This window comes from Sceloporus undulatus, chromosome 2 (assembly GCF_019175285.1).
Source record: "Sceloporus undulatus isolate JIND9_A2432 ecotype Alabama chromosome 2, SceUnd_v1.1, whole genome shotgun sequence".
In the NCBI taxonomy this organism is placed as follows: Eukaryota; Metazoa; Chordata; class Lepidosauria; order Squamata; family Phrynosomatidae; genus Sceloporus; species Sceloporus undulatus.
In genome coordinates, this window is record NC_056523.1 from 137899373 (window position 1) to 137914731 (window position 15359).

A 15359-nucleotide genomic window follows, 5' to 3' on the forward strand; every position below is an offset into this window, starting at 1 on the left:
GGTTCCCATTTTAAAATCTATTCTGCACACGCTTCATTAGTCCAGTTGCTTAGGACAATTAGGCCTAGAACAGGGATATTTCAATGCTCAACATTATTATTATTATTATTATTATTATTATTATTATTATTATTATTATTATTATTATTATTATTATTAGTGTTTATCTATATAGTGCCATAAATTCGCATGGCACTTTACAGAAATCATTAAAGCAACATATAACTTGACAATAGCATACAATCTAAAAGTCATGGACTATGCAGTACTGTAATTATATAATATATCCCAGTAAAATACAGCTATAAAACTATAAAAACTATAACACAGATAATGCATCATTAATCCAGTTTATCAAAGAAACTACAGTCCTGAATGTTTAAGGAAATAAAAAAAAGTCTTTAGTTTGGATTTGAAACCAGCTAGGGAAGTAATATTCCACAGAGATTATTAAACATAGGCACTCTTAGTACATTCCTAAGCATGGTTTAAAAATCACCTAAGATATGTGACTGCTCCATCATAGTGACGTTTCCATCCCACGGGGAAAATTTTACCTGCTGCATATCAGACCTCGCCCAAATGTAAGATGGCAAATGCCTCTGAAATTTTTATGCCTCAAGGGCATAGCTGTGTGGTCGTCTTAAAATTAATTGTATCTCTGTCTTGACGAAGAAGCCCATGAACTGTAGCTCTGTGAGGGTTATACCAGGGTTCCTAGCAAAACTATCAACAACTTGCCATATGTTTTTTACAGGATGATGTAAGATAAGCCAAGAAAAATTATAAAACAAGGGTTGTAGCATAAATAGCTAATGCTATTGTGTGCCTTCAAGTCTTTAAGTCTTTCCTAAGGCAATGAGGTTTTATTGGCAAGATTTGCTCAGAGGGAGTTTGCCTTTGACTTCCTCTGAGGCTGAGAGAGTGTGACTTGCTCACGGTCACCCAATGGGTTTCCATGGCCGAGCAGGGATTCAGATTGGTCTCCAAAGTTGTAGTTCAAAGCTCAAACCACTACATCATGCTGGCTCTCATAACAAGTAAAAAGTATTGGATACCATTTTAAATGTTTCAGTCATGGCTTTCTGTGAGTGTCTGAAAAATCCTTGACCTGAACATCATGGTTGTAGACATCAGTTTAACCCAAATTAATATACCTTGTCTGGCAAGACAATTCACCATATTACAAGATAAACCCAAGTTGTTCAGGTCGACCTGTGTCCTTATGACATTGCTGGCGACCCTGCTTGCCTTTCTGAATTTACTACCTCTTCCTGGTCTCCTCATATTTAGCGTAGTCACTGATAATGATTTTATTGTCAAGTTCTAATGTCACAGAATGATATGGTAGAATCAGAGAATCCTTTCAAAGTGAATTCAGGCATAAAACATCTAAAAGAATTTGCCCACATGAATGGGAGACAGAAGGCTGAGTGTACCAAGAGCAGTATTATCCTTGCATACCTAAATGCTTTTGGATTCTTTGGCAGGAATCTGTAAAAGAAACACTGGAGAAAACCCAAAAGGATGTGAAAAGGATTGCAGAAGAAATCCAGAAACTGGAGCAGCAGATTGCCGCCACTAAGGTAAAGTTTGCAAGCAGCACCACCAAGTGTCTCCAGTAGAAATTTCTATCTAGACTGGAAGCTGTCATCATAAAAACTGCAGCTGCTGAATGTTCAAGTGGGCTTTCTCCATCTCTTCTCTCACCTTTGACAGTTTATTCCTACAAGGTGAAGATCACCTCCTTCTCCTATGCCCAACACTTACCTTAAGTTTTTATGTCTTAATGCATCATCTGTGCCAACTTGGAGGGTGACAGTTGATGCCCTAAAGACTACAGAATGATGAGGGGAACAGCCCATGCATCTGAACCTCTCACTGCTTCTCATTTTGCAAAAGGATCTTGTAGCACCTTTGAAACTAACTGAGCATCTGAGGAAGTAGACCAAGTCTACGAAAGTTTATGCTACAACTTCTTTCTTTCAGTTAGTCTCAAAGATGCTACAAGTTCTCTTTGCATGCTGATATTCCAAAATATGTCTCTACTTTTCATTTTGTTTTCTTTCCTTTTTATTCAGGATTCTTCACAGAAATTCAAATCAGGGGTTTTGCAAAAGTTTGCCCATATTATGGAAACCCTGAAAGAATGCCAAAGGAAAGCAGTAGAGAGAATTGAAAATGAGCAGTCTGTTGCACTTGGCCAGATGGGAGAGAATTGGAATCGGCTGCATCACCAGCTGGAGGTTCTTACCCAACAAAATAGGAAAGCTGAAGGGCTCCTCACCTGTACTGATAATATCAAGTTTTTTGAGGTATGACATATATGCATGATACCTTTATTGTGAAAGCTGACCTTGTGAGTCAAGAACAAAACATAAGAAAAGCCCTGGGTGGGTCAGATGAAAGACTCATCTAGTTCAGAGTTCTTTTTCCATAGTGGCTAATCAGATAGGTCTGTGGGAAGCAAGATATGAGGGCAATAGCTATCTGTCTGTCTGTCTGTCTATCTAATCTTGCCTTTTCCCCAGGAGTGGGACTCAAGGCATATTATGGAATAAAAAGAAATATAAGGGCAACTATGAAAGAACTAGACAAGATCCTAAAGAGTAAAGATACACAACTGAGCACTAAAGTTAAATCATCCAAGCCATTGTATTCCCCATCACTATGTATGGATATGAGCTTGACAGTGAAAAGAGAGGATAAGAAGAAAATGAACTCTTTTAAGAGTGCTTAGGATGCTGTAGACAGCCAAAAAGTCAAACAAGTGGGTCCTTGAACAGATCAAGCCTGAAATCTCCCTGGAAAGATGATCAAATTGAGACTGTCATACTTTGCACACATCATGAAAATACATAACTTGGTCTTGGAGATGCCTCATCGACAGTGTTTCCATGAGCTGAGGTCAACCCAGCAGGGACGTAGCTAAGGGGGGGTGTTCAAGGGTCTGGGCAGAGCTCCCCCTTTTTTACCCCACCCAGCAAGCTGTCCAGCCCTGAACCCTGAACTCATTGTTTTTAGAGGTTTTGGAGTTAGTCTAAGGTTGCAGGTAGCCCACCACCTCTTCACAATTTTTGTTATTAGTTGTAGTAAAAAAAAAAACACCCTAAGATATTTCAGGATTCAACTGTCATAGCTAGAACAGCAGCGCTATGTCTCATAAGGTCTACACCAGGCTGCTGAAATTGGGAAAGAGCTTTCATTCATGTTGATTCTTTGACCTTTTTGTGGGGCCTTTGGGCAAGCTCTTCTCTATCCCTGTCAGCTAGAAAGAAAAGCAGGATTAGCTGAGAACAATGGTGAGCAACAGGGTTTAATGTGAGTCACTCACTATGCTGAAAGGGAAGACTGGAGCAGAATGAGCTGAGAGGGAATTCCATTGAATAGACCTTCCCACTTCAAACAAAAGGGCAAAGTATTTCAGTGGGAGTATATTTTTATTTTGTCTTACTCACTAGTTACCCATAGTAGTACTTTGCAGTGTAAAAATCCAGTATGGCTTTTTAAAGCTTTTTTTTTAACCATTACCTTCTTAAATTGTTTACAAATCAAATAGATCATTATATACTAATCTGAGACTAAAAGAGAAGATGGATGGATTCAAACAGGGAGGCCACAGATCTGAGTTTGCAGGACTTAAAGAGACCAGTGGAGAACAAGGGGACTTTGAGATTTCTCATCCCCAGGGTTGCCATGAATGAAAGGTCATATAAGTTCCCAACCAGTAATTATTATAGCAATAAATGACAGCAGATCAAAAAAGAGCAGTACAATTAATGTGACTGACCAGCCACTTTGAGCTTTTATATGCATAAGCAAACAGTATCTTCACCTTGTATCTATGAATGACTGAAGTAGGTACCAACTGAGATCGATTAAGATGATCACAAGGTGAGGCACCAGCACTGAGTGAGAAGGTTCTCTTGCTAGCACCTACCCTCCACACCTGGGAAGGGACTGACAGTGATTGTGACTAGTGTGCAGATATATACTGGAGTTTATAGTCCTTCAGTTGCCCTGATACTGATGGATAAGCTTTGTAGGTCAAAACAAGTTTGGAAAAAAGCCAGTTGTCATTGAAGTTCTTGAAAACTCGGACAAGTTATATTTCTGCTTGTTCTTATTACCACCAGAACTCTGAGCTGGCTGAAGTTACTGTTCAATCATTATATGCAACTCCACATAAAACTCTCCAGCAGCTAATGGCTAAAGTACTCATCACCAGTCCTAGGGCCACTATTTTGAGTAGCACCACTTTAAAGTACCACCTACAGATACTTCAGTTGAAGCTCTTTCTGAACCATTCAGTGCTCCAAAGTCTTTATCAATGGCACCTGTTTTTGCTCTTCAGGGATGGTGCAGCCCCCAAAAGGTGCGCTGCCACTGCAGAGCAAAAAGAAACCCCAGAAATTCCGGGTTCTTTGTGTGATGCGACAGTGATGTCACGAGTGCACCATTGGCATACTCGTAACGTAAGCAACGTGCAGCATCATCCAGACACTGCACGGCGCTTACAGCACAATGGCAGCTGCCCATGTACATGGGGTGCCACCATTGTTATGCCACTGCCACCGCTGCCACGTAGTAGGGTGGCGGGGCATGCATGCGGTCGCTCCACCTCCAGGTAAACCTATTATGTGTTCAGGCTGGCGCAAAGTGCCAGTCTGGATCAGACCAATATTAATCTTACTGATTTTCAGTTTATCAATTTGGGGTCCTCAATCTAGACAGGATTAGGTTTCTGCAGAAAGCAGAGCAGAAGCAAATACTGATGTTCATATGAGGAAAACTTAGGAAGATTAGAATTATTATTAGTATTCTGCCAGGCATTGCTGAACATAGGAACAGCAAGAAACAAAAAAAGCCAAGTCCCTACAAAGAAAACTGTGCTTTCAAAATAATAATGTATGGCCATGCATGTGTGTATGTGACAAAGAGCACAGGAGTGAGGATGTCCTGCCAGACAGAGGGCTCCTACCGTTAACATTCAAAAGATGTCTTATCTTTTCTTTCTTAAAATATTTGCTTGCTTGCTTGGTTTTTGGAATAAAATAGACAAAACAGTCAGTAGAAAATATTGGGAAGGTTATCAGTGGAAGATAATGTTATCTGCAAAATTTTTGTTAGTGAAATGGGGCTCTTTTTACAAGATGCATAAAGCAGTATGATTTCACTTTAACTACCATGGCATCATGGAGATGTGGTGGCTTAGCGATTAAGACACCAACTCTGATGATCGGAAGATCGGAAAGTTGGCAGTTTGAGGCCTGAGTGGTGCATGATGGGATGAGCCTGTCAGTAGTCCCAGCTTCTGCCAACCCAACTGTTCAAAAGCATGCAAATGCAAGTAGATAGATAGCTAGGCCTTTGGTGGGAAGGTAACAACGTTCAGTGGAGTCATGCTGGCCACATGACCACCAGAGTAGTCCTCTGACAATGCTGGCTCTTTGGCTCAACAACAGATGAGCACCGCCCCCTACAGTCGGTTACAACTAGATATTCAAGTCAAACTGCTACCTTTACCTTTTTTGCCATAACATCATCCTATGAGATCCTGGGGTTATCAACTGAGGGAGGGCACTTAGAAAACCAGGGAGCTCTGACTAAATAACAAATCCCAGGAGGATTCCATAAGGTACAACATAGCAATTAAAATGGAATTATAGTGCAGTCGGCCCTTGCTATCTGTGAAGGATCCGTTCCAGACTCCCCATGGATGGCAAAAAATGCAGATGCTCAAATCCATTGTTTGTTTGTTTTTAAAACGGGGCTTGCTGTCCACAGAAGTCCGCAGTTGGTGTGGGCACATTGTATTGCAGAAAGACCCAAGGTAGAATTAAAAAAAAACCTTGTCTGGAAACATCCTGAGAAATGGAAATGTAGATACAACAGCTTGACAGCTCTGAGACAGTTTGCTAGAATGTGGGTTACATGCATTCCCTGCTCCCTGCCTGTGAATATAGCTTGCTAGGTACAGAGTCAGCTGATGTGCCCATGACTAGAGAACAGGAAGGAAGGGCAGCAAGAGGACATAGAGGGGGGCAGAGAAACCCACTAGGCCTAGAGGCAGGAGAAGGGGATTTCCAGGATCTACTCCCACATGATGGTTACATTTTGTGATTCCTATGTTTTCTCTTCCTTGTAGGAACTGCCACTGCTTCTTCCTCCTGGCAACTCAGAAATTCCTCCACATCTTGAATTTGATTTGGCCACCAGTATGGTCACCATCACTCAATTCCTCAATGAAGTCTCCAGCCTTTTGCAAGGGGCTCTGACAGATTCCTTTATTCCACCACTGGCTGACACAAAAAGTACAGGTATACCTCAGTTAAAGAAGTAGATATATTCCTGGACATTATTTCTTTAACAGAAATTTGGTACCAGAAGCAGAAATAACAAGGAAAGAATAATGATAGGTTCCTATATCACAAAAAAGAGCAGTTCAACACAGTTTTTTTTTAATTCAAAACTAACAATATGCACATGTGAAATAAAACAACCAGATCAGGTAATCCTTGCAAATGTAAACAAAAAACATTTTAAACCTTCCAGAGCCCATTTGAAGTCTTTTTCCATAACGCATCCAGGGGCAGCTTTTTTCACACACCAGTCTCCACTTACAATTGCCTTTTTCATGAACAAACTTGTAGATCTATGCTTTTCTTTTTTAACATGTGGAGGAGTAGCAGGTGAGCAGTCTGATCTCCCCTTTTCTCTTCTTTTGCTCTGGATCCCGAAGGCAACCTCAGTTTACCTTGTTTGTTGTAAGCAGAGACATATGATTGGCTAAAACAAAATCCAATTCTTTTGCAGCTCAAGCTTTATTGTTTACTGCAGACACACTGGTACAATATGATGTCAGGGATGATGGGAGTTGTAGCTCTTCACCTCTGGCTCGAACTCACCACCTTGTTACGCACCGGCGCTGACCAGTTTTGGTCAGTGGCTCAAAAGCAGCAGAGTTACAGAGAATAGGCTGAAGACCCTGACAAACTCTCCAAGCCTTCTCACTCTTGCTTCCACAGAAGTCTTCACCCTTCTTCAGGATCCAGCTGGTTCCTGTAGCTTCACCCAAGACACCAGACAACTCAGTAGTCTTATATAAAAGATCTACTTTATTCTACTATATACAGCTCCAAAACTATCCAATACAACTCCTCACTACTACCCACAAAATACATTGGGATTCATAGCCATTATTATAGTCATTGCAAGATACCACCCACTGTTGTCTGTTTCCACCCAGTGGGCGTGTACAACCATTTCATTGGTTCTCTTGTTTCATCCCATAATTAATGATTTCATCATTTCACCTTGTCCACTTTAACAATTCTCAGGTGTGTTCAATTATTCACTTTGCATTTCTGTCCTTGACATTTAGGACTTGTTAATTACATTACCTTTTACACCTGTGTGGCTTCCAATTGCTTTAGCCGAGTCATCCTGACTCTCACATACAAGTTTTATTTCAGTCACTGTATATCCCATGTTGCTTTTTCCTTAACATATGACACCAAAACTCCAAATGCATCTGAGGAAGCAGACTTAAGTCTAGGAAAGCTCATGCTGCCAACTTCTTTCTTTCAATTAGTCTCAAAGGTGCTATAAGATCTCTCTATGTACCAAAACTGTTTCTCCAGCCCTCCTACACCATCATCCCAATGCCAAATGCTGCTATAAACTCCCAGGTAGACAAATGACAAGGAAGAAAAGAAGGCTGGGCAGATATAAAAGATTTTGTAAAAACGATCGTCAGAGGCTTTGTTAATTGAGGTTTGTATGTAATCACTTAATCTGTTTTATGCATACTTTTGCAGACTGAAAGGGAAATACAGAGTAATGACAGCATTTAGTGTGTCAGCGGAAAAAAATCTGATTTACAATTCCATTCCACACCCCTACATTGATCCACAAAGCCTGGGCTTCCTTCTGGGGGGATAGTTCATTTTTATTTTATTTTTTTAAAGTTCCCAAATATGCTAGCAAAACAGGATTCATTGTTAAAGTAGCAACAAACCATAGCTGGTTGTTGTAAGACGTGGTGGCAAATATCCTTGTATGTTCCCTCCTCCTACTCTTCCTAACCTCCTTCATGTGTAAGAGGAGAAACTACCCTTCCTGTCTAGTCTGCAAGGGTTAAACAAATCTGGGGTTGTCATGAAACCAGGATTTGAAATCATAATTTCATTCTTGGCTTGAATGCTGGTTTGAGAATACATGGATCAGCAGAGATCACAATTTGACCAAATTGGGTATAAAGGCAAAATGGTTTGCTACAAACTGTGACCATCTTTGATTCCCTCTTTCAGTTCCTGATCTGCAAACAATGTTGCAGCCCTATGAACCATGTGATTCCCATCAGCTAATAGCTAGCACTGTTAAAATGGGGTAACCTGGTAATATAATATATAGCATAAGAATTGCAACACTAAAAAAATGATACAGAAACAGTAATTAAATAACCTTACACCAGAAATATTGTTTAGAAATAGCAAGTACTTGTAATCCCTCTTATTTCAGACCATAAGTAATTATTCCTTGGGATCATCTGTATTTCTGGTTATTATGATATTAAAAATATTACTATGAGGAATCATCTTAACTACTGTACAAAAAACTACTCTACAAAAAAAGCGGCCTGTTAATAAATCAGACAGAAGATCTTTGAGTCTTTGCTCCTCTCCACATAAATTCCTTCTCCCTCCCAACTGAAATTTATAACAATGCCCTGGTATAGGGCTTTGAGAGCCCACTCCTAAGTCTTGACTTGTCTATTGTTCTAGACTTATTTACTTGAATTGTCTACTCTTTGGAAATTAAGTTATCTCCCCCCCCCTTTTGTTTTGTTTTGTTTCTCAATCTGCAGTCTCACTGGAGCCAAAGGTAATTGGGAAGAGAGTTGGGCCACATCTTCCAGAGAATGAGTTAAGAATGCGTCTTTTGAAAGGTATCTTGCTGAGCTGCAGAAGCATTCATGTTTGCACATGTGTTTCCTTCTGGTCCTAACCATTTATATATTTGGATTCTGGTGGGTGATCTAAAAGGAGGGAGTGGAAATATCCCCATCAGTGGCCTGTTCATGTGAGCAATGCAACATAGAAGCTGCAAAGTCACACAAGATGCAGCTCCTCAGTTAAAATAAGACAACTCATTTTTCCCTTTAAAAGAAGGGTAGGGCACAGTGCTGCACAATTCTGGTGCTCCAGCAGCATTATCCTGCCAGGCTACCCATGTGGCTAGTCTTTTTGTTTTAAATCACATGTTGGCTCATTATTGGTAGTTCAAAAACGTTTGAAAACTGAGCTTTTGGGGGTGGGGGCACTGGGGGGTGATATGGGGACACATGCAGAGCAAGGATAAGAGTTTTGTTATATTCTCACTCACGCACTATGAAACCTATCCACTTATCTCTGAATAGGCACTGGTCAAGTTGCTAGCCCATCTTGACTGGAAAGTAAATCAAAGTTCATTGAAGATATGGTGGATCTGAGAGCCAGATTACATACTAAAGTGGCCATTGGCCATTCTATAATGCAAAGAAAAATAAGTGTCCTGGTGTAGGCCTCATCCTGGTTTCCTGCCAGAAATGTCTTTGCAGTCATCATGTTGCTATTTGTCCTTGAAGATGTTGGCTCTCTTCTGTCCTGCTTTATGTGTAGTAACGAAAAGCAAAACCTTTGGCCTACCAGATGCCAATTTACAGCACTGTCTGAAGTGAACACTCTCAAAAGTAGCTAACAGCAGCAGAGTACGGAAGCACCAGATCAGTTTCAGTATTAGCAATGCACTGATACTTACTGATATTTTCCAAGCCTTTGGAGGTTCTGTATCATAAGTTGCAATATCAGTATTTACAAACATGTACAAACCTGCTTCAAGACTTCTTTCAACATTCACCATCTGTAATCCAACAAAGACCTTCTCTAACCCACTATCATCAACCCACATGTGCCCTGACTCTCGGTGCACTTATATAGGGAGTTGCTTAATAGTCATCACCTGTTGGTACTTAACATGATGCAATCTTTGTTGAAAGCTTTTGCATCATGCTAAGTGCTATGACTTTGGAATTGTAGCCACACAAAATATTTTATAACTGTTTAAAGGAACATTGTTCCAACAGAAAGTACTGAGATACAGCAAGGAAGAGGGACAGATGGAGGTTGAGAGCAAAGGGAATAAGAGAAGGCAACAGCCAGGCCTCACAAATAACAACATACACAGGAAGAGGAGAAACCTCTCTCTCTTCATCAAGTGCCAATCACCAGTCCTCAACTATTTTAAAGCCAGTGGCCCCTAGATTTTTTCTTTTTGCTCTCCATTCAGTTGGATTATACTCCCTCCTTCTATGAGCTTTATCCCATGTGCAAGTAAAGCAGAATTACAATAGGATAGCAGCACCCTCTGAAGGGGGTTATTGTATGATGTAGTTGTTGCTCTGAACTTCTCCTGTTCTCTCTTGTTTAAAACACACTCCTTTTTAATATCACAAAAAATCCATTAATTACCTAATTTCCTGCCTCTGTTGCGCTATAATTTCCAATGGGAAAAGTACAGTAATGCTTATATGACGATTTGGAGTGGTCAGGGATGGTCAATGGTGCTGGTGCTGTGGGTGGGGAAACACCAGTCCACCTCCAATAATTGAGGAGAAAGAAAAGTGGTGGGAATTTCAGTTTGGCCTGCCAGTGGAAGCTCTCTCCTATAGCCCTCCTTCCACCACAAAAGGACCCCTGATGAAAGTTCAGGTGCCTTCTTTTTCAATCCCATATGCTCCAATACTTTATAGTCAAGTGATATCAGAATGTGGTCAAGATGACAAAAGTGAGGAATGAGGAAAATCATACAAGCAGGAGAAGCTGCAAGGGTTTCCAAAACTTTTAAGACTTTTTTTTCCTTTATAGAAAAACAACCACTTTCTCTTCCCTGCCACCTCCAACTGAAGCTTGTCAGAGAATCCAAAACTTTGCTCACTGTCACCCCATTCATTAGCTATGTAGCATTATATATAGCCAGCAATGTAATGGAAGCCAGCTGGCAAAGCCAAAGGGAGGGCAATTTATTTTATTTTATTTTTGTAGAAGGGGGAAGACTTTTCATAACTATATTGTCTACATATTTCTGCAAACAATATTCACAGCTACATTACCCTAAGGCTCCTTACGTCCAGGCTTTCTCAGTTGCCTCAATGCTGCATAGCCTTTATACAGCATCCACAGGTGCAATAGTGGAGTGCAGTCCCAATGGCATAGTGCTTTTGAAAAAGCAATGCTATTTTAATGCTAGAAAGGACTTGTGCAATTAGGCTGCAAGAGTATTCACAAAAGAGACTGATTTCTGTAAGTTTTAATTGGTACTCAGTTTGGCAGTCCATCCTGCTTGAAAAGCCCAGCTATAAGCAAAATATTCATACATTGTAATTTCCTTCTCCTATGTTATTTTCCTTAATGGCATTTCCTCAGTCATCTCTTTCACATGAGATAAAGCATGGGGGCACTTGTGGAGGAATGCATCTGAGGAAGTAGGCACAGGGACTGCAAAAGAAATGCCTGCTAGGAATAAATTCCTTCATGCTAGATGAGGTGTATTCCAACTGTCTATTCTGTTTGATTTTGTGACACACACTTCCTTCATCTAAAAGACACATATCCTACATCCCTTCCGTCCATTTGTCCTTCTGGTATTCAAGCAGAATGTAATCATGGTAAAAATAGGACAGTACATATTCTCAGGCCCCAAATATTCAAGTTATGCTTTGAGAAAATCCAGTTTCACCATCTGTGTAAATTCTACAATAAGGAGAGGGGAGACACAGATACAGAAGTTTATCGCATCGGCCCTGAAACGGGCCCATTGCGTCCTAAAATCTGTTTGCCAGATTCCAGTTCGTAGGAATAGAATGACTGCCTGATTTACTCCTGTGTGTAGTTTTGCAATCATGATATATCTATGTAAAACATCAGTACCTTTGCTTGATTTCAAGTGAAGAGTAGACGTCAAAGTTAGTTCTGCCCAAGTTTCTTTACTGGGCAGTGGTTGCACGCATTCACAACCACTACACTGAGACTAACCCTATACTGGCCTCCCTCCCACCCTCCATGATGGATAAAGGCAATTGTGCCATCAGTCCAGGCCAAGCAGCTTTCACATCTATTCTTTTGGGGCCAGTAAACAGATTCCCTAATCCCCTAATCCTTGCCATTCTATAAAAAAGAAAGAAAATAATATTTTTAAACCTTTCCTGGTTTTGCAAAAGATAATTGTAGGGCTTAGATAAGTATGAAACCAGGAAGCTATTAACTAGGTATTTCCTTGATTTACAAGGGGCATAGTTTTCCCATTAAAATATATGAAGCAGCTCATGTTCTCTGACAAGGGTGGAACATGATCAAAGAGGAAAGTACTAACCGTTTCCAGTAACTATGGACAACAGCCAGTGAACAAGTGTGTATATACTTGGATATATGTCTGTATGCTTTCTATGCTTAGGCTTCTGGTTTGTGTCCCTGAGGGAAATAATTACCTCATTAACCTTATTTAGGCAGAAAACTGATCAAAGGAGTGCCAAGTTGCTGGCAACAAATATACACACTTTATCGTCACCATGGCGCACAGCAGGGTTTTCACATAGGCAATTATGAGCTGTGCAACTAAAAATGATATTATATAAGGCAGATGTGGCTTATGCCAAAGAAAGGGTAAGGCACTTATTTCTCTGGGCACCCCTTACAACTATTCCCAGTATTTTTTCACATTTGTAGTGAAACTTTCTCCATCTTTCTTTGATGGCAGTCTTAAAATGCCCATTTCATGATCTCACCAGATAGGGCTTAAAAATGAGAAACCAAGAAGCAGAGGTGACACAATAACACCGTAATCTCAGGCCTTGTGTATCACAGTTGTACCCTGCCACAACACATTCCTGTTTAGTGGACTTCCTGCATGAAATAGATCTAGGAGAGAGGGATGAATCAGTAAAGACTAGGATGGTTTTTTGTTTTTTCTTCTCACATGCTCACACTCTTGTTTTTTCTTCTCACACGCTTCTCACACAGATCAGCAGAACCTGACCTTTGATCCAAGCACAGCAAACAAATACCTACAGATGTCTCATCTCAACCGGAAGGCCACCCATCCTCAAGGTTTTCATAGCAAAAGGCCAAATGAACCACAGAGGTTTGAGCCCTGGCAGGTCATGTGTGTCCAGAAATTCAGCCAGGGCAGTAACTACTGGGAAGCCAGGTTATCTGCCCATTCTGCCATAGTTGGGGTAGCTTATGAAAGAATCACAAGGAAGAAACGTGCAGGACGCAATTTCACCATTGGGCTGGATCAGCTCTCCTGGGGCCTGCACATCCAAGAAGACTGCTACGTGGCTTGGCACAATGGCAAATCCATTAAGATCAAAGAGCCCTTGTGCAAATTCATTGGAGTCTTCTTGAACTACGACCATGGAGTCCTGTCCTTTTATGGCATAGATGACAATATGAAGCACCTTCATTCATTCGACACCATCTTTACAGAGCCTCTTGTCCCCATTTTTTGGCTTTGTGAAGGCACGGCTGTCACCCTTTGCCAAAAGACAGAAGGTCAAGGGGCAACCGATGGGACGTCTATTGATTTACAAATGGCTGCTGCTGCCGCCACCACAATGGAGAGTCAAGGGGATATGCAGGTTGCTCCAAAACAGTGAGTCTCTTGAGTTCTCAAGATGCTCAAGTTTATAGTGAGCTGTGTGTTTTTCCCCTTTGTAAGCTCATCCCTACAGAAATACAAATCTATCCTTGCCCCTCGCAACTACATTTGCAGCTAATGCACAAGGTGATTAATTCTTCAAGGATACTAATTAGGTACCCAGGCACGGAGCTTTACCTATCCTAGCCAGCGTGGTGTAGTGATTTGAGCATTGGACTACCACTCTGAAGAGCAGGGTTTGAATCCCCACTTGGCCATGAAAACCCACTGGGTGACATAGGACAAGTCACAATCACACAGCCTCAGAGGATGATAAACCTTTTCTGAGGAAATGCAAGAAAACCCTTTGATAGATTCACCTTAGGTTTCCCATGACTCAGAAATGACTTGAAGGCAAACAACGCATGTACACAACTATCTACTTCTTGGTGTAACAGCCTGGAGCAAAGTGCAGCATTCTGAAATTCTCATCTCATACTGTATTTAGAAACTAAGCAGGAAGTGAAAGTGGATCAGGAAAGTAATGAAATAACTTTTGTAGTAGAGATCTGAAGCACAAACAAATTGACAGAAAGCACTTGGCACAATAGTGGCTGACAATTTAAGGTGAGTTCAAATTCTCAGGGTAGCTTTATCCTGAAACCAAAATTGCTCTGTAACGTCCCATTCAGAAAACTGGATAGCAACACTCCTTGGTTTGCATACTGCAGAAGGATACCCATGTTGTGTCAAACTTTTTTAAAAAGAGAGTTAACTTTGACTTTTCTGTACTGTGGCATTTTACAGCTGGCATTACAAATTCTATTTTATATATATATTTTCTTATCAGAGAATGTGAACCTGGAACTAAACCTGCCAAGCTCATTGCCATTTGTTTTCCTGTGTAGTTTTAAAGTTAGCTTTCTAATTAAAGTTATTTCTTTTATTATGCTTCCCTGCTTTGCTTGTAATCTAGGCAACATGACCCCCTAGACCCATGGGAAGGAGGTCTCTCCCAGAAAGAGCCAGACTTATTCTCAGAAATGAACCAAAAAGGTTTGCACCATGTCAGGTTGCACAGCACTGGAAACAGAACAATGAGTTTGTTCTGCAAATCAAATCAGTTTTAGAAAATTGAGGTAAACTATCTGTGAATCCTGAAAAGATTCTAGAGCAGATCATGAAAGAGTCAAAGCATTCAAGAAAAGAATGCAGTGATCAGTGTAAGTCAACATGGGTTTCTCTAAAACAAGTCATACCAGACTAATTTTATCTCTCTTTTTTTCCCACAGAGTTACAAGCTTGGTAGATGAGGGGAATGCTGTGGATGTAAAAGGCTTTTGACAAGATCAAAGCTAGTAAAATGTGGGTTAGAGAAGGCAACCGTTAGGTGGATTTGTTGTTGATTGGACAAACCCAAAGGGTGCTAAGCAATGGCCCCTCTTTATCCTGGAGAGAAGTGACCAGTGGGGTCCCACAGGGCTCTGTCCTGGGCCCAGTGCTATTCAACATCTTTATCAATGACTTGGATGACAGAATTGGGGGCATACTTATCAAATTTGCAGATGACACCAAATTAGGAGGGCTAGCTGATACCCCAGAGGAAGGGATCAACATTCAAAATGACCTACTAGACTAGAAAACTTGGCCAAAATAAACTAAATGATTTTCAACATAGAGAA

General features: G+C 40.7%; 1 protein-coding gene across 1 annotated transcript in view; it reads left to right on the forward strand.

Annotated features, from left to right (window-relative positions):
- TRIM65 (tripartite motif containing 65) overlaps positions 1 to 14623 on the forward strand; it is a 16381-nt gene extending 1758 nt beyond the window's left edge. The window contains exons 2-6 of the mRNA XM_042452376.1: positions 1491 to 1586; positions 2082 to 2315; positions 6149 to 6320; positions 8870 to 8950; positions 13059 to 14623. Coding sequence (XP_042308310.1) covers positions 1491 to 1586; positions 2082 to 2315; positions 6149 to 6320; positions 8870 to 8950; positions 13059 to 13696 — 1221 coding nt within the window. The 3' untranslated portion in view covers positions 13697 to 14623. The remainder of the gene's footprint in view (positions 1 to 1490; positions 1587 to 2081; positions 2316 to 6148; positions 6321 to 8869; positions 8951 to 13058) is intronic.
- The last annotated feature ends 736 nt before the right edge of the window (positions 14624 to 15359 follow it).